The 27,645-nt window shown below is 39.2% G+C and overlaps 1 protein-coding gene across 2 annotated transcripts in view; it reads left to right on the top strand.

Annotated features, from left to right (window-relative positions):
- The window catches only part of LOC102224657 (calcium-dependent secretion activator 2), a 147,636-nt gene that overhangs the window by 25,472 nt on the left and 94,519 nt on the right, over positions 1-27,645 (top strand). For both annotated transcript variants that reach the window (XM_023347490.1, XM_023347483.1), the window contains exons 9-11: positions 4,151-4,217; positions 5,240-5,348; positions 11,892-12,089. In XM_023347490.1, the coding sequence (XP_023203258.1) occupies positions 4,151-4,217; positions 5,240-5,348; positions 11,892-12,089 (374 nt within the window). The remainder of the gene's footprint in view (positions 1-4,150; positions 4,218-5,239; positions 5,349-11,891; positions 12,090-27,645) is intronic.

The following is a 27,645-nucleotide window of genomic DNA, read 5'->3' as shown; positions in this document are numbered from 1 at the left end:
GAGCACATTGTCTGTTGAGGCTTTGTCCCTGATGTATTTATGGATCTTAGTTGTTTCGTCCTGGACTGTGGTTCTCACACTCACTAGTCCTCTGCCTCCTTCCTTGCGGCTCGTGTACAGTCTCAGGGTGCTGGATTTGGGATGGAATCCTCCATGCATTGTTAGTAGTTTTCTAGTCTTAATATCAGTGGCTTTTATCTCCTCCTTTGGCCAGCTAATTATTCCAGCAGGGATCAATATTTATATATATATATATATATATATATATATATATATATATATATATATATATATATATATATATATATATATATAGAAAGCTGATTTTAAAGTAAATCCATGTTTTTCCATTTTCCTTCTTTAAAATCTGAGTTTCTGGCTGACAGGTCAGCTAAGAATGAATGATTTCTGGTCAGAAAGCTTCACTGAGCTCTTTGGCATCAGCTTTCTGTTGCTTCACCAAGCAGCAGCAGAACTGATGTGTTAAACCGCAAGAGGAAGAGGACAAAGCAGCAAAATAATTTTCAGAAGTGGCTGCTGAGTGCTGCCACATGTTAACCCACAGTTGCATGGAATGGCCCAGACTTTTTGTCCAGACGCACCACAGCCTTGACTGAAGGCCTTTTCTTTAAAAGCGGACAGCAGGGCTGAAGAAAGAGATCTTCCCATCGATCTATTTCATTTTGTCTTTTTTTTTTTCTTTTCTGAGCTTCATAGTCAATTTAAATTCAGATTGTGTTGAACTAAATGAAAATATTGATGCAACCTGAACAAAAGCAGTTTCAGGCAAGTCAGTGGGACAATTTCCACTGATGCATGCCAAGCCTTTCTTTTTTAATGTGCCATTTACCAGTTTCCTTCAACAGTCTGATCATTGTTTGATGAATCCATCTATCATATGCAGAGAACAATTATATTATCTAATGGGTGAATGCAAAAACATTTGTGATTTAGATAGTCTCTAGGACTAAAATGTCCCTTTATACCGCTTGGTGATTCTGGAAAAAAAAAAGAAGTCCTTACCTCAAATTTGTTGTTTTAAAAACAGTAGCCCAAACCCCAACGATGTCTACCAACACCAAGAGTTCAGTTCTTGGTCAACCTTCAGTCCTGTTGTGTCAGGATTGAAGTGGAGTTCCAAGTCACTGATGTAGGTGCCCATGAACTTGAAATTGGGCACCATTTCCACCTTCTCCCGATTTAGAATGATCACCTGAATGTTTACACCTCCTAAATAATGTCTTCCTTCGACTTGGAGGTGTTTAAACAGAGGTGGTTAGTGGAGCATCAGGCAGACAGTCGTTCCACCTCCACTCTGTATGCAATCTCATCTCCTCCAGAGATGAGCCCCACCACCGTGGTATATCAACAAATTTTATGATGGTATCGTTTGGGTGGCTGGGGCTACAATCGTGGGTGTAGAGTAGGGGGCTTAGCACAAAGCCTTTTGGAGACCCGGTGTTTGTGTTCAGTGCCGAGGACAGGTGGGATCCTACTCTCACTCTCTGGGAGAGATTTGTCAAGAAGTCCATGATCCAGTAGCAGATGTTTTGGGGAAGACCCAGGTCCTCCAGTTTTCTCACCAGTCTGCTCGGAATGATGGTGTTAAAAGCTGAGCTGAAGTCCAGGAAGAGCAGTCTCCTGGAATGCTCTCCTTGTAGCAGCAACACAGGAGCCCCACAGGGCACTGTACTCTCACCAGTCCTTTTCACTCTCTACACTTCAGATTCCCAGCACAAGTCTGACTTCTGTCATCTGCAGAAATACTCAGATGATTTTGCAGTTGCCAGGTGTATCAAAGATGGACTCGAGGCTGAATACAGAAAGCTGATGGACTGCTTTGTGTCATGGTGTTGGAACAATCATCTCATCTCTAATCCGAACAAAACAAATCAATCAATCAAGTTTATTTGTGTAGCACGTCAGAAACAAGGCAGTTCAAAGTGCTTTACATCAAAAAACACACACTCGCATACAAAAAAATACAAATTTGCAGGAACATTAGTCCTCTAATCCTGGAAATGTTCTTCAGGTGAAGATTCAGTCTGAACTATACCTACAGTGGAGGAAATAAGTATTTCATCCCCCACTGACTTTAAGATTTTTTAGACATAAAAATAAACGAAACGTCTCATAATTTTATTTTAACAGTGACAGAGAATATCAAAAGAAAGAATTGAGAAAATTACATGAAATGAGAAAAAAATGAATTAGAATTTTATTGAAGGAAATAAGGGATTGAGGTCAGAAGACTGAATAGGCCATTCCATAACCTTGATATGCTCCGTATGGAGTCACTTTGTTTCCTTGGCTGTACACTTTGGGTTGTTGTTGTACTGGAAGACCCACCACCCAATTTCAGTGCCTGGTGTAGGCAAGGAGGTTGTCACCCAGGATTTTGCGATACATGGCCCTTAGAAGAAAAACACCTCAGGAACATAATACTTCCACCACCATGCTTGACAGTGGGGATAGTGTTCTTAGGGCCATATTCTGTATTTTTCTTCCTCCAAACACGAGTTGAGTTGCAGCCAGAGAGCTCAATCTTGGTCTAATCTGACCGATGCACCTTCTCTCTCGGAGTTTCTCTTAGAATCATTAATATGCTCATTCAGGAACATATTAATGACTCCGAGGCAAACTTAAGGCGGGGCTGGACATGAGCTTTCTTGAGCAGAGGAGCCTTGCGTGCACTGCAGGATTTTAAACCATTACCCTCTCAGTGTATTACCAACGTTTTTTTTTTCTTTTATTTTGGAGGCTGTGGTCCCAGCTGCCTTGAGATCATTAACCAGCTCCTCCCGTGTAATTCTTGGCTGATTTTTAACCTTTCCCCTGATCAATGTCACTCCATGAGCTCTAGGCTTAGGTCTATTGACAGTAATGTTATACTTCTTCCACTTCCAAATAATTGCACCAACAGTTGTCACCTTCTCATCCAGCTTCTTACTTATGGCTATGTAGCCCATTCTAGCCTTGTGTAGGTCAACAGTTCTGTCCCTGACATCTTTAGACAGCTCTTTAGTCTTGTCCATGGTGGAGATGTTGGAGTGTCACTGTGTCTGTTGGCAGGTGGCCTTTTATACAGGTGACGATTTGGGACTGGTGTCTCTAATGCATTTAACAACTTCACTGAGTTCAGGGTGTGTCAGTGATCTGTGGGAGCCAACATTAGTCATGGTTATTAGGGGATCAAATACTTATTTCCCTCAATGAAATGCAAATAATTTTTTATTTAAATATAATTTAGTTTTCTAGATTTTCTTTTTGATATATCTCTCACTGTTAAAATGAAGCTACCATAAAAATCCTATACTGCTTAATTATTTGTCGGAGAACAAACTTTCAAAAGCGGTCATGGATCTAATACTTATTTCCTCCGCTGTAAATAAACAAAGGAGAGGACTGTAGATTTCATGAAAAACAGGGTTAGATCAATCAAACCCTATTTTCATCATTGGAGAAGAAGTGGAGGTGGCTGAGGAATATAAACGCCTCCGTGTTCGCCTAAACAGCCTAAACAAGAGACATAACAGTGATGCCGTATATAAGAAGGGACAGAGCCGACTGTACTTCCTCAGGAAGCTAAGATCCTTCAACTAGGATCTTACCTTCCTGATCTTAGCTTCCTCTGCAGCATCTGAGCAAGATGCTGCAGATCTTCTACAAGTCTGTTGTTGAGAGTTTAGTCTCTTCTGCCATCATCTAATGCAGCATCAGAGCCAGGGACCTAAAATGGCTGATCTGGTTTTGATCTGATTCTGTTCTAGGGATGGCTATGGAATTTCCCCAGAACAGAATGCAAAGAAGGATTCTTCAGAAAATCAAGAAAGCTATCCATAACCCTAATCATGCTCTTTATGAGAATGTCTGCGGTAAAACAGAGTGTCTTTACTCAGTCTACTTAATTTAATTTCTCTTGGGGAACAATAAAGTATTTTTGAATTTTTTGTTTTTTAAATAAAGCCTCAGTTTTACATTCTATGGCAATAAGAAGTCAGCCTTTTCATCTTCCAATATTGGCATAAAAGTGATTTCTATTGTCTCATTTGATTGAAACCACTTTAATTAAATTAAACAAGATTCTTTCAAGTTATTGAAACATGGTAGCTACTGTGTGGTTTATGATCTTTTTCTGTTTGTGCATCAGGTACCTGTATGCTGTAGGACACAGAGTCTGGAAACGCTGGAAAAAAAGATATTTTATTCTTGTTCAGGTAAGATGCTCCTGTGACAAAGTTCGGATGAATTTAGTAGGTGTAGAATCTCAGATTAGAGATCCTTGGGTTCCAGAGGATGGACTACATACAAAACCAAATTTACATGTAGTACTGAAGTCTTTGGACTGAGGATCTACATTCACTGATACATCAAGAGTTTGGAAGCGTGGCCAACTCAGACTGAACAGCTTTCTTCACTGACTTTGCTGCCATTGACAAAACTACAGACTACAATTCTAAAAAGGCACAGAAAATCAACATCTTCATTCACAACTTTTTCTCCTGTTCACTGATTGGTCCACTAGAAAATCTACCAGAGAAAATCTATGTGAAGGGGAAAGATCCCAGACTGAGCTGTGAAGTGACATTTGTACTGAGTGGAATAGAACAGGAAGGCAACGACAACAAAGTATATACAAATAAATCTTAAAAGCTAAAAGGAGAAAAAAACTGTAATGTATATTCATGATTTATTGCTGGTTGTAAAAAGAATTCATACACTGATCTTTTTCACCTGTTGTCATGTTACTCTACATGTAGGTCAAAATTCTAAAGTACAAGAAAAGTAATATATGTTTTAAAGGTGTGGCTTGCATTTATAATGTACTGAAATGAAGCACTTTCTAGAAACTTTAGTTGCTCTAGCAGTCTTTCCCCCCAGCCATGTGCAACAGCTCAAATCTACTGAAAATTCATTTTTGTCTGTTTTTTTTTTGATAGCTCAAACCCAGTCACTTTGTTTACTAATTAGGGGACCTCTGAACTAAGAAATGTTATTAAAGTTGTATGAAATGTGAAGTTTAGAGATTTGATGTGACAAAATTAGAAAAATATGGTGTGAGAACCTTTGGAAGTCACTTTGCCTGAATTATTGAAATATATCATTATGTTTAATATCATTGTGCCAATGCTGGTAGAACTTTTGCTTTCTACTGCTTTAGTAGCAAGGAATTTGTCAAAAAGGAGAGAATTGATCATGCTTATTTTGGAGGTGCCAACTATGTGTCTGCTTCCTTTAGGTGAGTCAGTACACATTTGCAATGTGCAGCTACAGAGAGAGGAAAGCTGAGCCTCAGGAACTGATGCAGCTGGAAGGCTACACTGTGGACTACTGCCAACCTCAGACAGGTAGACTATGTAGAAAATGCTGATCTGTCTACATATATTTAGAGAAAAATGAATTGTGGAAACCATTTGTTTTTCCAGACTTTCCTAATTTCTAAAGGATTAAAGTTTAAGTTTTAATAAAGTAAAAATTTTCAGAGATTTTAATTTTAACAGATTATGATGTACTTAAATGGGAAGTATTATAAAAACGACTTTTTTGAGCTTTGCCTCATGTTATAATATTCCCTCTTCAAAAACATACCAGGGGTCTCATGTATAAAGCATGCGTATGCACAAAAAATGTCTGGCTCCATATTTTATGCACAAGTCGGCATGTATAAAAATGAACTTTGTGTCAAAGTTTGCGTAAATGTACGCACACTTTTTTCCTGGCATGAAAATGTGCGTCAGTCACGCAAACCTTTTCTGTGAACAATGTCAAACTACAAAGCATCAAAACTCACCTAAATACAGTAAAATTGGACAACATTCAGTTATTTAGTCCAAGAAGCATCTAACCCAATATTTTTTTTTTTCTGATTTTAATATTTTATTGTTTAAACGTAAACGATGAAACTGAACCTCATTTAACCTCAGACAATAACCTAACACGTTCACAAAATAAAGAAAATAAAAATAAAAGGAGGTGAAAACATCACTTGAATGTTTTTGTCCTCAGTTTTCCTCAGTTTTTATCATAAAGATGTAACGCATTGGTCTGTGCTCTGAAGTGCATGGAATGCCTCTATGAGGTAATTTCATTCTCACTAAAAAAAGAAAACAGAGTTGGATCAGCAGATTAACTCCAAACATGTGAGGTTTGATTATTTTTAAGGTGTGTATATAGGTATCTGTGCAAAGGTGTGCAGCATAACTGTGGACCCCTATGGGAGGAGCCGTGCGTTACCAGTGCCGATGCAACTGCAGTCATCCTTCAGTCGAGCCAGATCCGCTTTGTGAATGCGCCTTTATAGACAGAAAGAATCTCTATTCTGTAAATGTACAACTTATGCACATAATTCTACTATTTAGAATAAATGTCCACTTTTCCCACTCAAAGCACTCTCTGACACGCTGTCTGTCTTTAAATCCTGGCTGAACGTTCTGATGTTATAACAGGCTCCAACATAATCTCTATTTTCTTTTTTTTAATTTGGATTTTTTTTTCTTTAAAATGCATTATTTTTGTGAGGTGATCATATGTGCCCTGAAAGCACCTTTAAAATAAAATATATAATTATTATTCTAAATACTGCTACAAACAAGGACATTGCCATGGTTATTGCTTCACGTGGTGGCAGACTTCCGGGTATTTTTTGTACTAATTTACATATGTATTTATGGGTGGCAACAGGGCCGACCAGCAGCTGCGCTGGATTTCCCACAAATTGGGATGTACAATATAAAGGAAAGGTGTGCAGCCACGGGCTTTATACATCCGGATTTTCTTGTGCGCCACACTTTTCTAAACTTGTCTGTATGCCAAGTTTTAGTGTGAAAACTGCGCATTCTTTTATGCTTGAGGCCCCTGGAGGGTTCTCTTGATTCTTTCATGCCTGTTTGAGAATTGCTTTAATCTCCATGGCAACCATTCAGCTGAGCAAAATGACACCTCCTCTTTTCTAGATGCAACTCTTCCTCTGAGCTGCAGTTTCCAAACTACCAAGCTTCCCCCTCATAGATCAGCCCTACCCACATCGCTCCCACTCAGCTCCTTCAGACTAGCCAGCAGAACTTGGCAAACACCTGGAAGAACTGTGCATCTGCTGATAACGGCAGCTTATAATGAGCTACTTCTCAGTGAACTCTCGTAAAAATGATGTTTGAGGATTAATGCAGTGATGTTAGGCGCCTTAAACGCACACAACTGAAGCTAGGACGATCAACTGTGGCCGTCTCATCTGATTTGAAGGCAGAAGTTCAGAAAGAGCAGTAGTTTTTAAAGAGACAGAGGCTCAATTTCAAGCGATTAAATTAGGAAGTTGTGGCGTAATAAATATATATATTTCACACCTGAATGTATACTCTTATTGTGAAGGGGAGAAGGTGAGGTGAGAAATCACCAACGGTTGTACTTCATTCTATTTTTGGTTTGGATTGGAAGACATGGAGAATAAAACAAGACTCAAAATATTTTCGTCTTTTTCTGCTGACTTCCACATTGGTGACCCTGAACATCTGAACATGTTTTTTTAACGAGAACTCACCAGATGCTGCCGCCAGCTGTGGGTTCGGACGCAGTTTCTTGCCAGGCGGCCGTTAGTCCAACCGCCGCTTCTTTTTGCTGCCGTTATCAAGCTTCCAGAGTTCTGGCACCACGATACAGAACCATGGTTTCAGTATATGGAAGCCCAGTTCCATCTCCATGGGGTAACCACAGATGAGACCAAGTACTTCCATGTAGTTGCTGCGTTGGATTCCGTTTCCACCCGCCGTCTGATGGGTCTGCTGAGGAACCCGCTAACCTTGTTAGCTTAATTTCCCCTAACAAGTACAGAGCGCTCAAGGAGAATCTGCTTCGGCTCTACCAATTGTCAAACGCGGAGCGGGCCGATCGCCTGCTTCGCGACCCCCTCAGGTGGACAGTTTGGTAGCAGTCGATCTGGAGAGTCTCTTTCAGTTTCAACACCTGTTCCTGTGAAAAGAAGCTGTGGTGGCCGACTTATTAAACATCCTAGTTGTTACCATTAGATATTTCAATTGTTTTGTCTGTTGCTGCAGTTTAGTTTTTCCTTTACATGTGTTTTCTTTTATGTACTTGTGATGTTGTTTCACATGTTATGTGTTTTTGTATTTGTGATGTTCTGTGTGTGCGGGGGGGGGGGGGGGGGGGGCTTTGTGGCATATACAATGTATATATTTCACACCTGAATCTATACTCTTATTGTGAAGGGGAGAAATTGAGGTGAGAAGTCACCAACGGTTGTACTTCATTCTATTTTTGGATTGGAAGACATAGAGAACAAAACAAGACTCAAATTATATTTTTGTCTTTTTCTGCTGACTTCCACAAAGTAAAATTTATTTCAAATCATACTTGAGGGGTGTATCACAAAAGTGAGTACACCCCTCACATTTCTGAAGATATTTAAGTATATCTTTTCATGGGACAATACTGACAAAATGACACTTTAACACAATGAAAAGTAGTTTGTGTGCAGCTTATATAACAGTGTAAATTTCTTCTTCCCTCAAAATATCTCTATAAACAGCCATTAATGTCTAAACTACCTGAAACAAAAGTGAGTACACCCCTAAATGTCCAAACTGAGCACTGCTTGTCATTTTCCCTCCAAAATGTTGTGACTAGTTAGTGTTACTAGGTCTAAGGTGTGCATAGGGAGCAGGTTGTTAGATTTTGTAGTAAAGATAAGATAAGATAAGATTTATTTGTCATTGTCAACAGATTACGAGATTGAGATTTGCTCGACTCGAGCTAAGATGCAGGTTATGTGTGTATACGTAATATACAAAGATAAAGAAATGAATAGTACAAAATGAGAAATAAATAGACATCAGAAGACGGTTGCAGCGCCTGGAGGTGTTGCAACAGAATTTACATTTATAACAAAGTGGTGTCAAGAGCAGAAGTTCTTATGCCTTGAATTTAGTGCCATGATTGCCATCGGGTAAAAACTGTTTTTTAGACGATTTGTCCTGGTTTTTATTGCTCTGTATCTCTTGCCTGATGGCAGCAGCTGGAAGAGACCATGGCCAGGGTGTGAAGAGTCATTTAAAATGTCCAAAACTTTCTTGTGGAGCCTGGAAGTGTAAATCTGTTCCATAGTGGGGAGGGGGCAGCCTATGGTTCTCTCTGCTGCCCTAACAACTCTCTGGAGCGCCTTCTTGTCCGCTGATGTGCTGCTGCCGTACAAGCTCTCACACTCTCTCATACTTTTCACTGAAAGTTCCAACATTGCACCTCATGGCAAAGAACTCTCTGAGAATCTTAAAAGGCAAATTGTTGTGCTGCATGAAGATGGCCAAAGCTACAAGACGATTGAGAACACCGTGAAACTGAGCTACACCATAGTGGCCAAGATCATCCAGCAGTTTTAGCTGGGTCCACTCAGAACTGACCTCACGTTGGTCGTCCAAAGAAGCTCAGTACATGTGCTCAGCATCACATCCAAATGCCGTCTTTGAAAGATAGGTGCAGGAGTGCTGTCAGCATTGCTGCAGAGATTAAAGAGGTGGGAGGTCAGTCTGTCAGTGCTCAGAACATATGCTGTAGACTACATCAAATCAGTCTGCATGGCTGTCATCCCAGAAGGAAGCCTCTTCTGAAGTCTGTACACAAGAAAGCCTGCAAGCAGTTTGCTGAAGACATGTCAACAAAGGACATGCATTTCTGGAACCAGGTTCTATGGTTTGATGAGACCAAGATTAATTTATTTGGTTCAGATGGTCTTAAGCATGTGTGGCTGCTATCAAGTGAGAAGTACAAAGATAAGTGTGTGATGCCTACAGTCAAGCATGGTGGTAGGAATGCCATGGTCTGGGGCTGCATGAGTGCAGCAGGTGTTGAGGAGTTACATCTCATGAACTCCAATATGTACTACGAACTAAAGAAGCAGAGGATGATCCTCTCCCTCCGGAAACTGGGTCACAGAGCAGTGTTCCAGCATGATAACGGCCCTAAATACAACTCTTAAGACAACCACTGCTTTATTGAAGAGGGTGAAGATGATGAACTGACCAAGCATGTCTTCAGACCTAAACCCAATGGAACATTTTTGGGGCATCCTCAAGTGGAAGGCGGAGGAGCGCAAAGTGTTGAATATCCGCCAGCTTGGAGGAGTAAAAAATCTGTCCAGCGGCAATCTGTGAAGTTTTGGTAAACTCCATACCCAGGAGAGTTGAGGCAGTTTTGGTAAATAATTATGGCCACACAAAAACTTGCTAACCTCGGTGGTCGGTGGGCAGACCATCGGCGGCCCACCGTGTTTTTGTATTAAAAGATGTTAAGTAGACAGGAAATGTAAAAATATTATTGGGTAATTATATGTTATGGGAAGACATTGCCAGAGAAATGTAATTTCCCCATCTGAGCATTGCTGTTATGACCAATGAAATATCTAAAGATGTACATGTATATATTTTGCTACCCTTTCTACCCAAGTTTTTTCTTGAAATAAAAACTTTACCAAACAGATGACTTCACTACTGCAGGCTTATCATCAGCCTTTCAGCCAGGGAAAGGCTGATGATAAGCTTTTCCCTGGTCCGATACTGTAATCCAGGAGCTACCTGTAAGGCTGTCTTGTATTCTGAGAATAGGATGTCTGTCAGGTACTGATTTGCGATTAAGTTCTCCATAATCTACACAAAGTCTGAACTCACCTGACTTTTTCCTCAGCAAGCCTATTTAATGGTTCTGATCCTAAGAGCTCATCTATCCCCCTGATAGTGGTGTGAGGTAAGTCCTCCACCCTCCAACTGTCATTTATCACTGTAGCCTGTGCACAGCACTACAACTGGTAGATTGTCAAAAGTGCAGCTCACCATTTTACACCTACCAATTAGTTTTACAAATTTCTTCCCCTGTTTATTTGAGGAAATGTCCAAATTTTCTACAAGTGGAAAACAACTCTGGAAATGTGACCCTGAGGGCCACATTTTAAACAATGGGTGCAGTCGTCTGCTTTTCCATTGCTCTGGCAGGTTCTGCAGCCCCTCTTTCTCTGGGTACCCCTGACGTCCCATCTCCTCTTAGGGTTAGGGTTTACCCTGGCCCCTGTGGTAAATTTGGTCTAGAACCAGCCTCCAAACCTAACTCCTTATAAATATTTTGGTAATACTCTGTAAAATACCAGAATGTTCACGTAACGTTTATACTTTTGGCTGTCTGAGGATACATTTTGAATATTAAATAAGGTGTTATGATCAGTTACTCAGTACTTAAGTAGTTTAACAAATACTTTTTACACTTGCTTAATTAAACATGTATAAGGTATGCTACTCTGACTAGAGTACAATTTCAGGGTACTCTAACCAACCTCTATGCATGAACGATTGCTCTATGGATCACTTTTTAAAATAAAAAAAATATTGTCATAAAATAATGTCTCATTCCAGCAGATGTGCCACCCCATGAGAGTAGGGCGTGGTGAGCGTCCCTTATGTTGATTTCTGAAAGGTTTCAACCCTAGACACTGCTTTAAATTGTGCTTTTTTCATAGCTTCCTTCATTTTATGATCTTGCTCCTATTGCTAATCAACTTTAAAATCAATACATAAACAGCTCCATCCATTATACCATCATCCATTTTTTCTCAACAAACATGCAGTCAAATAAAGACAGTTAAAATCTTAATTACCTACATTTAAATTTAATGCAAGTTGTAATACAGTGTAACTCAGTTTATGATGCCATAACATTGCATCATACTGACGCCTCTTTGGAGGAATAAACCTTTTGAGGTTTAAAAGACAAACTATGGTAGTAAGAGAAAATCTATAGTAATAAGATAAAAATTATCTGGCATGTGCTTTGCTTGTACAACTAACTCATCAAGCTTACTCAATTTTGCCTCATTTCTTTGTTGTTTTTGCAATATTTAGGTCTGCAAGGTGGCCAGGTGTTTTTTAATGCTGTAAAGGAGGGCGACCTGGTGACGTTCGCCTGTGACGACGAACAGGACAGAGCACTCTGGGTTCAGGCCATGTACAGAGCCACTGGTCAGTCATATAAACCAATCCAACCAACACACAACAAAGCTGCCAACTGCAAAGGAGGACACAGAGAACCATCTTCTATCAGTAGGTGTCACTGGGTTTTAATTACTGTTTTAACAGATCATAAAAAAGGTTGTCATGTTAATAACATTCAAACTTTGTACTCAGAGTAAATGGTAATGTTGTTATCTCCATTGTTTCCCACTAAGAACCTTGTAGACCTGATGTAGGACTTTGTTGGAGAATGTTCTTGCCTGTCGTCTTTTCCTCATTGTTGGTATGGAAAGCAAAAAAATAACTCAAAAAAATGTCTCGGGTAATGTCTTGAGTTCCACTATCTGCTATAACACTTTGTTTGATGTTTGCTCCTCTGCATGGGGGCAGAGCCGGTGTCATGTCAATTGCAAAGCCAGTGGGTACAGCTCACAGTAATCTCAGCGGCACAGAAAAATGATTACTACTTTGGAATTGTGGCAGACACAAACGTGTATATATATTTCACCAGAATGTAGGCTCTTATTGTGAAGGAGAGAGAGGAGGAGAAGAAAAGACCAAGGGCTGTTCTCCATTCTTTTTCTGGTTTTGGATGTTGGAAGACATTGAGAATAAAGTGAGACTCAAAATACTTTTTTTGTCTCTTTCTGCTGATTTCCACATTGGTGAACCCAAACATCTGAACATGTTTTTGAGCAAGAACTCACCAGATGCTGCCTCTGCTTCTCCACCAGCTGTGATTTCAGACCCAGTTTCTTGCCAGGCAGCTGTTACTCCAACTGCTATGGTCTCATCTTCTTCTGCTGCTTCATCAGCTACTTTTGGGGATGTTATCAAGCTTCCAGAGTTCTGGCAGCACAATCTGGAACCATAGTTCCATCATGTGGAGGCCCAGTTCCATTTTGTTGGGATCTTCTTAGCTAACAATCTTGTCTAACAAAAGAAAATTGTTAGACAAGGTGACAAGATGGATGAACTTCAAGCCCTGACAAGGACTCAGAAAAAAATATAGGGAATGCAGTGTTATGTATTTTGCTGAGACATGGCTGCAGGATTATATCCCCAACTCCAACGTCTCCCTGCCAGAATTTCTAAAAGGAAGGGAGGTGGATTAGCAGTGCTTGTCAACAGATGGTGTTATCCAGGACATGTTACTGTAAATGTTGTCTCTGTAGTCCACACATTGAACTATTGGCAGTAAGTCTCTACCCATATTATTTACCAAGAGAGTTCACCAGTGTTCTTTTGGCAGCTGTTTACATTCCACACTCCATTGTTGTTGATAATGCATGCGATTTAATGAGTTCTGTTGTTGCTAGGATACAGACAGGACACCCCAATGTATTTCAGGCAATATCTGGTGATTTCAGTCATGCCTCTTCTCCACTGCCAATGTTTCACCAGTTTTTCAGCTGCTGCTCTTGAGGAAACAAGACATTGGATCTGTTTTATCCTAATGTCAAGGAGGCATATGTCTCCAAACCAAAACCTCCTCTGGGAAATTGAATTATAGTCTTGTTTATCTCTGCCCCTAATATGGACCCCTTGTGAAGAGACTACCTGCTAGGAAGATGACTTCAGGAAGTGGCCACAGGAAGCAGAAGAAGCCTACAAGGTTGTTTTGAAGCAACTGATTAGATTTCTCTTTTCCATGACTGAGTGTGACTGACTGTATAAACATCTGAGAGTAGAGCACCATCCCCACCAGTGAGATGCTTCCCAAATGAAATGAATTGATCACCAGTGAACTAAAGGAACTGTTAAACGAGAAAAAAGAGGCTTTAGGAAGTGAAACAGGAAGTTATTGAAGAGTATACAGAGTATCTTTAAAGATTAAAGACAGCAAGAAGAAGTAGAGGAAGAAGTTGGAGAATAAACTGCAGAGGAACGATATCAGAGATGTATGGCCAGGGATGAAGAAGATCACAAGCTTCAAGCAAAAGGAGGATCAGATAGACAGAAGTCTGAAAGGAGCAAAAGAGCTGAATACATTTTCAACAGGTTCAGTTCAGGAACAAGCTCATCATCATCCTCTCCTGTCTCCAGCCACACAGACATTCCATCCTCCTCTGACTCACAGCTTTCCTGTCAGACCTTAAATGTTCCATCTTCCACCTCAGTCATGAACTCTTCTGCTTCCACAAGTTTGTCTTCAACCAAATCAGGAGATGGTGCTGCTCCCTTTGCTTCCCCCTCCCACTTTTCTCTGTAGAAGTAAGGTGAAGAGGCAGCTGGAGAGAGTGAACTGGAACAAGGCTGCAGGTCCAGATTGTATCAGCCCCAGACTCCCAGATTCTGCAACATCTCTTCAACCTTAACCAATGAGATGTTTCCACTGTTATGGAAGACTTCCTGCCTGGTTCCGGTACAGAAAACTCACCCATCAGTTATTAAGGACTATAGACCTGTTTCCCTGACAACAGTCAACCCGTCATGAAGGTTTTGTAAAAAATCCTGCTGGCTGACCTGAGTAAGCAGACAAGCACATATTAGGACCTGCTGCAGTTTGCTCATCATAGTTGATGCCATCATTCACCTGCTTCAACAAACCCACTGTCATCTCGACAAAGCAGGCAGCACTGTGAGGATCATGTTCTTTTATTTCTCCAGCGCAACTAACACAATTCAGCCTGATCTTCTCCTTAAGAAACTCCAGAATACACAGGTGGAGGCCTCAACAGTCACCTGGATCTATGACTACCTAACAAACAGACCACAGTCCTGACTGAATGAAAAATCATTAGAACCTATTTATGTCACGTTAACGAAGAACAGCTGAAAAGGTACCGGGTTTATCAACTGCGGTAGCAATTTCGCTCCAGCTCCTCCCCTTGTCATTTCTATATTCTTTGTATGTTGAATAAACATTAATGTTGTTTCCACATATCATCTCCAATGTCCGCTGGACTTCGGGTTGCACTGTGTCAGCTGTTTGGGATTCCCCTCTGTAATTACCCCCCAGAAAGCACGGAGGAGAATCCACGCTTTCTGATTGGCTACCTGTCACATTCAACAGATTGTGTTAATGCTCCCAGTCGGGGAAAACACCTGATTTAGATAAGAGCGGCAACGACGATCTACCATAACACACCACACAATCTTAGAAAGACCAACGTTCTAAGTAAGGGGAAAATTAGGAGCAAAAAATCATGTAGTGTGAACTATTGCATCAGGAAGTCGATGTGCCCATCTTCTCTATTTAAATCTAAGTATTACTGAAGGGCAACATAATATACAGACTTCATAATCTGCACTCTTTTGGTGGAATGCAGAATTTATTTCCACTTTGGCTTTATGTTGTTTAGTTTTTTTTTCAAGTGAGTTTTTTGTTAATGGAGACTGAGAATCCATTTTATTTTTTGTTTTTGATTGTTTTGTTTATCAGCTCCAGTGTTAAATGTTCTTTTGAAAATAAAGTGTATCTGTCTTTGGTAAGAAATCACATGCATTATTACGTCATTTCCATTAAATCAGTGTAAAAAGGTCTTCAAACAATATTATCGTTTATCGCAATAATTTTTGAGACAATGAATCGTTCAGCAAAATTTGTTATCATGACAGGCCTACCAACATGTGAATTTTTTTCTTCTCGAAATGACATTAGAATTACAACTTCTAGTTATTTGAAGAACACTAGACTCCACCTTTTTTATAGTATTCAATAAGAGGAAAGTCATGTAGTTGATTCAATGCTGATGTGACAATGTGAAAAATTATTTGATGATTTTAGCATGTATAACCATTACTGTGTCCTCTTCATAAATTCAGACATTAAGATTTTAGCATATATGGGATAAAATCAATACCAAAAGCAAGGATTGCAAAAAAGCTAGTCTGTCATTTTGACAGATTACAATTCTCACCTCAGACTATATTTCGTGCAGACATTTTCAACTTTACGAGTGCATTGCTGATGAAACTAAATCAATCAATAAAAAAAATCCATTCATCTCTGACATGGATACTGAACTATACGCATCTTGCTGACCAAGAGCTGAAAGTGTGTAGAAGAGTAATATACAGGATGCTTTGGAGTGTTTAATTCTGTTGTTAATTCAGTGGTTTTTATCACTGCAGAGAAGAAGTTCCATGTGTTCCTCTGCTTGATTAATGTGTGATCTGGATTCTCTGTTCAACTTAAACTGCATAAAAATGTAATGCAACAGAAAATCCCAGATTAATATAATTTAAAAATTGATGGATAAAAACACGATATGACAATATTTTTGACTCAGTCAATCAAAATGACGGACGATAAAAAACGTGTAGCGTGACCTTTTCCCTTGCTAAGTCATAGAGTGAAAAGTCTTCACTACATGAAAAGCAACATTTTATTCTTCCAAACTTTTCTTCCCTCCCTCTGAATCTCAAAACTCCAGATAATTTTGTCTTCATGCTCCTAACTTTATTTTTTTCTGAGGGCATGTTAAATCTTATCTTAATGCCCTGTTTTTTTCCAGTTTTTGACAGTTTTTGACCAGTTTGTCCTTTTTTACTATTGAAGGACTCCCTTTTCAGATAACATCTTATTTTCTCTTCCTATTATTACACTCTTTTTTTTAATCTTTCTGCTGTGCATATAAATTATACTTAATCTGTGACCAGAAACTGTGGTGCTTCCCATCGATATTTCCAATATCTCCAATTAATTTCCTTTTTTTTGTTTATCCTTTCTTTATTAGCCTTCATTTCCTACTTTTTTTATTTGACCCTCTCTTTCTCACTCATGCACATTATTTGCAAATTATTTTCTTTATTCTGTGTTTGCAGTAGACTTTGTTTGAATTCTAGCCTCCTGCCAAGCTAGGCCTGGCTGCATGGGAGTTTCACGCTGAGAGCTGATTATTGCTGTATGTGTGTAATTTGCTGTAATAGCTTTCCTTTCTCACCACCACTCATTAGTGTTTAATAGAAGAGATTGAAGTGTCAGTGGAGAGAAGTGCTGACATGCTGTTTGGAGCAGGAAATAGGTGGTGTCCCTTAAATAGCTCCTAACTGGGTGCTAGTTGCTGTTCTTTATATCAGTGCTTATTGGGTTTGACAGAAAGTCATTCACTGGAATAATTGTTGTTTCTGTGAAACCCTCCTCTTCTCTGTAAAACCTATAGGTGTGTGCTCACCAGCATGAAATATAATGGCTAAATAACTATGACTACATGTGCACACACACAGATTTTTAAGGGAATAGCCTGTTTTCAGATTTAGATAAGATTTGGTTGGTGTCTTATCACTAGTCTACATCTTTCATTGTTCTGCTGTTTAAGATTGGATTCAGATTAGACACACATTAAAATAATGCCAAAGTTGAACTGAGCATTATTTTAATGCATGTATTTCTCATTATGTTAAGGTAAGATATTTACCAGCAAAGGTCTCACCTAAAGCTTTTAATTTCTACTTATTTCCATTAATTTGTACATTTACAAATAAATTTGTGTTGTGGGACAAACACTCATTTTTCTGAGAGTTCTTCTTTATACTAGTCCTGAAATGTTAAGCCTTGAAAAGTTTAATAAAATATTAAAATTCATGTTCCAGGTAATTGTTTTCCAGGAAGATTAAAGTAGAAAAGATAAAACAAATTACAAATGAAGTCGAGCAATATGTTGTCTGAGGTGAGCTGGTTCAAGCACTAGCTTTTTTTCTCCCTTCTCTGTTTGTCATTAAAATTAACCTCCCATCAGAAATGTGCTTCTTTGTCTCTCAATGTATATTCACAAATACATTTTGCACTTTCCTGCCAGTGTGAAGTTTTAGCCCATATTTACACTAAACAAGCCACAGGAGAACATTACATAGGTCTGATTAACGAGTGAAGCTCAATACATGGAGCTTAGATTACTCAAAATGTGAGATTAACTCAAGCAGAATATTTCCCCACTTCCAAACAATGGAGGGGATATAATTTCCATTTGAAGTACAACCTCGTCTGTGAGAAGCAGAATCTGGAGTACAAAAACAGTTCTAGAAAAAATCTATATGTATTATCATTGTTGTGCATTTTATTACATGAAATAAGTATTCAATCTTCTACCAACCCACAACAATTTTATCTCTAACAGATCTGCTATTTTCTGTCACTGTTACTTGCATTTGTTTGTACTTGTTAACTTAATAATTCAGTAAATAATGACACTTTTAGTGCAAAGTTGCATTAAAGGTCTATTAGAAGTGCCAACTTTGTATTATTTTGTATTGTAATGCAAAGTTGGCATTTTTAATGGACTTTCAATGCAACCTTTAGAGCAGCTTTGTATTATCATAATTTACCAAGTGACACTTCATGACAACAGACATTCATAAAGACTCCTTCATCTTCATGACAGGTGTTATGTCATGTTTATGACAGTATCATATCAGTCTTAAGCACACGCCGTCAAATAAAGTGTTACCAACCTTTTTAACTGTCCTTGACCATAATTTGTGCTTTGGACCTGGGACAACTGACTCTGTTGTCCCCTTTTCTGCTGCCATGTTAAATACAACCAAAAAGGTTTTTTGATCAGCTTGACTAAGTTGAGTCGAACCATGAGCATTTCTAATAGAAAAGTCAGAGGTGCCAATTTGGATTTTTTACTGTGACACTATCAGAAATCCCAGCAATATGTTGTTTTTTTAAAAAAATGAGAACATTATAAGTAAAACAGTTGCGACTTAATTTTCCAAGGAAATTTCAGCAAGTACGCTTTTGAACAGGAAAAATAATGAAATGGTTGAGCACTGAAACAACCTGCAAAGGCCAGTCAAGTTTTCATCAGAGCCTTCAACAATGCTTGAGTCGTATCACATTTCTCTCAAAGGCCGGAGCTTTGATCGGTATTCAATGTTACTAGATTCAGAACGACTGGCTCCCCATGTGTTTTCAGGTGTAGTCCTCTTGTCATTGGTGTGATGTTTTTTTTTAATTTTAGAAGAAGCAGGTGGCCCTGAGGCAGAGCATAAAAGCTGTCCATCCTGCTCAACCTCTCAGACTCTCAGCAGCTGAGGATGCATTCATGTGGCCTTTTGAAACTTTTCTGTCGGTTCACTTTGTCTGTTTGTGCACTCATGAAGAGAATCCATGCTCAGCCAGAATGACGCTGATAGACTTGTCTGCCCGCATCTTCATCTTGGCCCTGACATCACCAGAGCTGTTTAGGTCTGACAGGCAGATCATGTCAGATCTTTCAGCATTTTGCACCTGCTTCTGAAATGCTCCCTGTCCTCTCCTTCCTCCTGCTCTGCATCAATAACCTGCCATCAGTGACTGCTGCTGTGGTTCAGAGGAGGATGTCACATAGATGTGACTGTTGCTGTGACGATGCCAATGAAGCCCAGACTGCATGGATATGGAAACATTGAGCAGAGAGACCCACCATCCCACCTCCCCCTCACACACATGGACACGCATACAGAAACGTGAACAAAATCACAAGATGGAAAAAAAAAAATGAATTGAGTTTTGTTATATTTTAAAACTAAAAATGTATCAGGATTGCTTTTTAAATTCTGTTGCGGATTTAACAGAGAGTGTATGAGGAGAAGCTAAAATAGAAAAAATATGTTCTCTTCTTTGAATTTTCTGCAGTGTTTTGAATCAGCTGGAAGCTTTTAACTGCATTTTTAAACTTCCTGATTGTAAAGGATTACAATAGTGAAGCATTCAAGTAACACATGCATGGACTAGGTTTTCAGCATCACTCATGAAAAACATACAAGTCTGCATGTTTTCTTTGGGGTGTAGTTTTACAAATACATTAATTGAAAATTATTTAGCTGAACTGTATTACTGAAGATTTTGCAGACACCTTCTCCTGCTCCCAGATAATGAAAGCAAGGATGCTAACAAACTGGATAATATTGTGGCAGTTTAGTTATTTCCACAGTTATGGTATTCAAAGGTTAAAAAAATACAACCATTAAAATGATGCAGTGATGTTATATTTAAGTATAAATTAGGAATGCTTAAAGACCAAGGATTTTATTGAAAGGTTTAGTTAGTGAAGAAGCGCTGAGCTAATCAAAAGAATTGGTTTTGAAAAATTGACAACTTTATGTATTCCAAATAAAAATTTCACAATATAAACGGAAAAACATTATTTTGGGGATAAATAAAATCTTGATTGAGATAGAAAAATAGTTCTTAATCTGTTTACCAGTTGTCAACAATATAATTTTAACACCAAGGGTAGCTTCTTGTTATTAAAATTGGACAAGAAGAATGTATCGATTTGCTGTTTAAACAATCGCATTTCAGACCAGAACACTGTGAACGACGGTATTTGTCGTGTGCTTCCCATGGAAGCCAAATGTAGCTTTGTGCCATTAACGTTAAGGAAACTGGACACTTTAGAAAGTCTTAGGGCTATTTTATGTCATCTACTTAAATAAATGTAATTGAATAGATCTATTTATTTAAAGCCAAGCGGACATCCAAAGCAAGACATATTTTTACTCTTTACTCATTTTTAAGATAAGATAAGATAGATAAGATAAATCTTTATTGTCATTGTCACAAGAACAACGAAATTTCTCCTTATGCTTCTCCACTGAAACTCATACTGCAGCCTACCCCTCAAAAAGTATTGCAACTTTTGTTTGGTAACCTGGTTCAGGACCAATGTCGCTACTCAAATGCAAATATTCAGGCATGTGCACCTGTAGGTGGCGCTATGGTAGGAAATATGCATATCAACTTATAAATTGCATTAATAAAATTGATGTGGGCAAAGTTTTGTAGAAATATTCTCCAACAGATGTGCCAGTGTGCAAAGGTTTTTGGTCAGAAAATGTTTTCATCAGCCTGCCATTAAGACTGAATTAGCCGAACACCAATCTCGCCATCTAGGATCAACTCTGAGCCAAATAGAACCTACCACAATTTACGCTAAGGAAGAAACAAAAACAGAGTTATTGTGGTGGATTTTAGATTCTTTTTGCCCAATTAGGATCTAATAACTAATTAAACATGCCTACACACGTAGCTGTAAAGTTAAATTGCCAATAATTCTGACCTCCAAATTTTTTTAAACTACAAGTTCATCCAAATAAGCTCAAATTTTTTGCTTTCTTTAAATTGTTCTCAACATTTCATACACTCTATGAAATGTCTTCATATCTTCATAAGCCTCACTCTGTTTTTTTTCACAAGTTTGTGTTTAATACAAGTACTTGTGACTTCGAGAATCGTTTGATATTCCTAACTAACTTGCTCACACTAGTGGAACACATCAGCCTTAGTCATTCTTAATAGCTTGTTTGCTTAAATAACACCAAATCCATTTTTTTATATTACATGCTGCTAGTGTTCAATGTTGTTTCCATCCACATGTACTTTACTGTGGCTCACTTTAAAACAATGCAGTCCTGCACGCCCAGGCCACTTGAGGTTGGAGCTTTTCAGGTTGTTTAGTTGAAGTTGGAAAAAGGAAGGAATCTGCCAGGAAGTCTTTTAATATGGCCAACTAAGCATGATACTTTTCTTACAATCAAAAATCATCCAGTCATTTCTATTTTTTTTATTGGCAATGAGTGACTATCTTAGTTGTATTAGACATTATTAAAATGGAATACGACAACTTTTTTTCCAATCGAAGCTACTGCCTAGTGGCCGGTTCTACCATCAGAGTGGCTGATGGTAGAAGGGTTCCCATTTCTGAAAACTGACAGAAAAATGTACTCCACCACACTTCTAGTACAAAGTTCGCATTTCTGCCTATGTAAATGATTTGCTGAGTCAGACACATTACCATGATTTCATGATTCCATGATTTCAATCAAAACCCAACACAGTGGCTTATGATGAACTGTGATTGCAGCCGCTAAATAAACAATCTTATGTTTCATAGGATGGACCAGACAACATGATGCTGATGGTATACAAGTTTCACACAGTTGTATAGACATGGGAAATTAAATATCAGCAATGTTTGACACAAAATTTCAAGTAGGTCAGCGAGATAACAACTGGAAATGAGGAAAGGAAGTGGTAAACTAAACCTGCAGCCTAAAGCTTTAAATCCACAATAAACTGTTTGGAAAATATGAGCAGGGTGTGTGCGGTGTGTGTGTGTGTTTGCGGGGTGGGGGGCAACACACAGCATGAACCAAATTCATCAACTCTGTCAGGTTCAGTGACATCTTCTCATACTCGAGCCATTACTGCTTCAGAATATTTTTGCCCCAACTACTTCCATGTATACACACACACACACACACACACACACACACACACACACACACACACACACACACACACACACCCACACACACACACACACACACCTCCCCCACTTAGAGTTGGATTTGACACAGATCATCAACACTCTTCTGCTGTTCATCCATCAATCAATACTTCCCCTCCTTTTCCCTCTTCTTATTATCAGCACTAATCTATATTTCTTTGTCTCGTTTTCTTTAGAGTCGCCTCCTTTAGCCCGGCCTTTTCTCTAAATTACATTAAGGATAATCCCATGGATCTGATGGTAACAAATGTAAAATGACCTACATCGGAATTAGATGAAGTGAAACTAGGCCACTTGAATTGAAGGCCAAGTGTACACAGAAAGTGAGAGAGTCGGGAGAAAAGACTAGAAAAAAAGCAAATGACCCTTGATTGGAAGTTGATTGTAAAGATTTCACTTTTGCTGCCTTTTTTTTTTACCATCGGACAAAAGCCACACAGAAATGCGTCTGGGTGGATGAGTGCATGGGGGAATCAGGAGGGGAGACCTTGTGGGCATCTCTACATCCAAACAAAAACAAAATGGCAGTGTTAATAAAAAGCAATCACTAATGCTTTTCCCCGGCACCAGGCCGCAGGCGTCGCAAGCGTGGGCACGGCGCTGGCATTCTTCAGTGACTCATGGTCTTTTGTGGAGCCATGTGTCATACTCATAAACTTCCCATGTCCAAATGTACTCCCACAATAACGACAGAATGGGAAGTGTTAGGCTTTTCATTTGCTGGGACCATTAACAAGAGGGCCTGAAGGACTGGAAATGAACCCAGGTTTGCCCAGGCGGGGACACTATGTGCCTCGCCTGCTGTTTTTTAAAAAAAATTTTTTACCTCACTTGTTTGATGCTAATGCTAGCATCAAACCCTTGTTATCTGCAGCTGCTTTGGATGCGCTATTCAGCCACTCATTCAAGTGTGTTCGGAGTATTATCGCTTAAGTCCAAAAACAACTTGTGAACATAAAGTGAAAACCAGACTGGGCAATGGCAGCATGTTCAGGTAACTCTGGAGGAGCTGCAGAAATCCACAACTCTTGTGAGAATCCGTTGACACAATACATCAGCTGGACTTCTTAGAAAAGTAGGAACAATTCAAGCTGTAAGCAGACCTGGAGGCCCTCGCAGCTCAGCGCTGCTCTGCTCTGGCCTTATGGCAACTGCGGGAGCTTCAGCAACACCACCGTCAACTCTCTTTCACAATTCCTGCAAAAGTCCACTAGGAGATACACACTGATGTGTTCAGCAGTGATCCCTGATGATAGACAAAAAATCTGGACAATCAGTTGATGTCTTAAGGAGATATAGCTGATGGAATAACTTAGGGGCCACAGTGAAGTCAAATTGTAATTTAATGCTATTGTGCTCTTTCGAGGTTAATAAAGGTCAATCATATCAAGTTCGGTGCAAAACAAATGATGCATGTATGATTTAGAGACAACCTCATGCAAACGGCAAGGAATTAGAATTTGCTATTCAGCCACGCCAACATGCTCCTGCTAGCAGTTGGTGTTGAAAGAAGGATTTACCATCATGTTGCATTTCATTAAAAACAGGTTGACATCTGCATGAAGCATAGAGTAAGAGGAAGAAAAACGGTGGGAAAACCATTGACTTCTTGTTGAAAGGAGGTGGGGCTAAAGTGATATCACCAAATGACAGCGTGAATGTGATGAGCTCTGGTCTGTGATGACAAAAAAAGTTTGATGCAGCTGGGAGTTTATGCGGGGATGTTTCATGGCGAATGGTCAGTTTTGAGGCTTGGCCACACCCACATGCTTTGAGGTATGAAAAACATTTTGATAACTTTTAAACTTCAACGCCTCATGGCTGCGCTGACTGATTTTGAAGCCTGGATTTCAAAAGCTGTAGGGCGAGTTTCTTCAGATACAACATGTTTAACAGAAAGAAAATAGCAGCTCTGATCCAAGATGGTCGACTTCCTGTTGGTGCTACTGAAAAGTAGTACTGAAAAGTAGCACCAACGTTTGACACCAATTTTGTTGTCAAACGTTGGTGCTACTTTTGAAGTGAAGTTTGGTTATGGTACACAAACTGTTAAAACTTTCACATCAGGTAGAGAAATGTGTGTCTTTCTAGAATAATCCTGCCATATGTACTGGTGAAACAACCTGTGTTTTGGAGGCAGTGGTATTTGCGTGGCATATGCACCAGTGACGTGCAGTCAGGGGAGGCAAGTGAGGCAGAGGCTCACCTGTCATCATGGAAAAATAAAAAGTGCAGCGATATAGTAATAGTTTTCTCTTAGCACAGCAATCACTTATTAATAATTGCAAAAATAAATATTAAGCCTACTGCAACAAACTGAATGTTCTGCTCTTTCTGTGGGAAATATTTGAGGTTTTTTTTTTTGTGGTGTCAGTTGCTATGGCAAGGAGTCTGCATGTAGCTGCGCTGATACAGAGGGCAAGAAAGACATGGTTTTGAGTTGTACTTTAACAGTTTCTTCCTTTTCTGTGGAGCACAGCACGAAATTAATAATAGCTACATGTACAAATTTGATTGAGTTAACGGAATTATTCTGCGCCGGCAGCGCGGCTATGCATGTAGAAAAATAGTCTTTTTGCTCTCCAGCGTTGTCCGCATGCGCGAAATTTCCTTATGTAAACAATAACATGCAGGGGGTCTATATTTGTAAATCTGAATATGATTAAGTCAGTGCCTCACCAGCTATGAACCTCACCACACGTCACTGATATGCACCATTGGTGATTTGTATAAACACGGACAAATCATGTCCTACAACGAACTTACTCACATTTGATTTGAAAGGTAGAGCAAATTTTGGAAATATCTACAAATGAGACATTGTGCTACCTCAAATTTTAAAAACACTGTAGAAAATGACTTATTGAACTACAGTACAGACCAAAAGTTTGGACACACCTTTTAATTCAATGAGTTTCCTTTATTTTCATGACTATTGACATTGTAGATTCACACTGAAGGCATCAAAACTATGAATAACACATGTGGAAATATGCACTAAACAAAAAAGTGTAAAACAACTGAAAATACCCCTTATATTCTAGTTTCTTCAAAGTAGCAACCTTTTGCTGTGATTACTGCTTTGCACACACTCTGCATTTTCTTGATGAGCTTCAAGAGGTCGTCACCTGAAATGGTTTTCACTTCATAGGTCAACCTGCCTATGAAGGTTGACCAGGTTAATAAGTGGGATTTCTCGCCTTATAAATAGTCATGAAAATAAAGAAAACCCATTGAATTAGAAAGGTGTGTCCAAACTTTTGGTCTGTACTGTATATTAGGATGCCGTGTGATTGATTGACACACCAGCCTTTTCTGTTTTTGTTCCTGTTTGTGCTTTATGTGGGATAATATTCAGAAAATTAAGAAAATTTTAATGACAAAAAAATGTTCTAGGGAGTGCCGTGGAAGAATTAGGCCATGTCCACTAAATATTGGACTTCATTCATGTCGTGGGTTGGACAAGGATCGATCACAGTGAGTTTGGTGGAGCTTGGCTGAAATATGTGGAGTTTAGAGCCAAACATAAGGCAACAGCATCACCTGTGACTTTAACACAGCCTCCACTGGAAACTCTTTGTGCTTTAAAGTAAGTGAGACCAACTAGTTATCTGTGATCTGACACAAGATCATCTTGATTTGGTCAAGAGGGGTTACGGCTAGATCTGTTTCAGAGTCAAGTTTAGAAGCCACAGCAGTTGCTCTGCTTGGCAGCGTGTGGCAGCGATGGAGACCTGCTGCTGCTGTGCAGAGCAGGTGTGTGTTAGAATCATGGCAGCAAATGGCAAACAACTTTGCATAGTTTCCCCCCCCAAACTAAGGATGCATTCAGACCAACCCAGGATTAGAGACCTGAATCAGACTCTAGTCCGTTTCTCTAGAAAGTCCGATTTTTTGGGGAGGTCAGAATGCAAATGTGAATTCCAAAACGGACTTAAAAACCGAACTCCGATCCGCCTAACAACCTAGGCCTCGGTCCGGTTGAAGTGGACTCTAAAAGGGTAGAAAACCTGTCTGGATGCAACCTGACTAGAGACCGTTTCAAAAGCAGGAAGTTACCAACAGTGCTGGACATTCTGGTCAATATATTACTCTCTGCTCTGCGGGTTAACGAAGATGTTGTGTCGGTTGTCATGGCAACGGGTCTGTGTTCCGACACAGAAAGCGAGTAAAATCAGAACATAAATTGTTTAAAGCTGTTTTACTGTTTATCAGCTTAAATCCCCATTGCTGTGGCGCTCTGCAGCTGCTGTCATTTTAAAACCTTTAATAAATGACAAAAACGGGACTAATTTCCTAGGTTGTTTGAACATTTAATCATCTAATAGGATGACATATTTCATATGTCCCATATATAAAGTATATGAGTCATGGTTTGTTACATTTTCACAAACTAATAAAATTAACAGCAGCAATTACGTAATTATTCACCAATATAAAAGAGCAATTTTCATAGTCCTCTCTTGCATCTTGACAGAAACCAAACTGTTTATAGATTTATATCAAGGGAGAATACTTACAAACATCAGCAATTTTCTCAGCTTTAATTTAAGCCATATTTATAGAAATCGGGTAAGAAATAAAGGCGCTGCGATCATTTTGTGACAGATTCCTGCTCATCCCTCATTGGGTTGCCTGGTTTAGTGGACAGACTCACTGCGCAGTAACGATGCCTGTAGGAGCTTTGCTAGCATTAGCAGCTAACAGGCAACGTCCAAACCTTTAATGTATATGAATGAAGAAATCCTACAACCGCTAAAATCTGACACCGCTCCGTTTCTGTTTACTTTTTGTGAAGAAGAAAATTGCTGGTCTTCTTTAAGAGGTTTTGTGTCGATTAATTCAGTAGATCTTGGTGCAGCGCCACCACAGGCCACGGGAGGGATGGCAGGGGGACAGGTTTTTCAGTTAGTTTTAGTCGTTTTGACGGTGCAGTGTGAATGCAAACTACAGTTCTGAAAATGTAACAAATGTTGCAATTTTAGTCCTCAATCGAACCGAGTCTACCGGACTATCCAGTCTGAATGCGTCCTAACAGAGTGAGTCAAGTATGCTGTTGAATGCAGATAATATTAGCTAAATGATGACTAGTTAATGCCAATATAAGCACGTTAACAAGATTAAGGCTACTGATTTTGTTAGTCTATGTTGAAAAGTGGGTAGTACTGGTTACATTGAGTCACTTGTTTGGAACATTTATTTATATGAGTAGTTTTACTGCTCTGTAGTTTTTTCTTTTACTTGAGTAATATTATTGCCACTCTTACTTGAGTAGATTGATTTTGCATTTAAAGAAATAGACCTCAGAGATTGGATTCTTAGATTTCTGAAATATGAGCCAAAGTTTATGGAAATTTGAGCATAATTACTCAAAATTTTATACATGTCACTGTTTACATCCTTATTGTTTATTTTGTATAAAT

This window comes from Xiphophorus maculatus, chromosome 2 (assembly GCF_002775205.1).
Source record: "Xiphophorus maculatus strain JP 163 A chromosome 2, X_maculatus-5.0-male, whole genome shotgun sequence".
Taxonomy (NCBI): Eukaryota; Metazoa; Chordata; class Actinopteri; order Cyprinodontiformes; family Poeciliidae; genus Xiphophorus; species Xiphophorus maculatus.
This window is presented reverse-complemented; position numbering and strand designations above follow the sequence as displayed.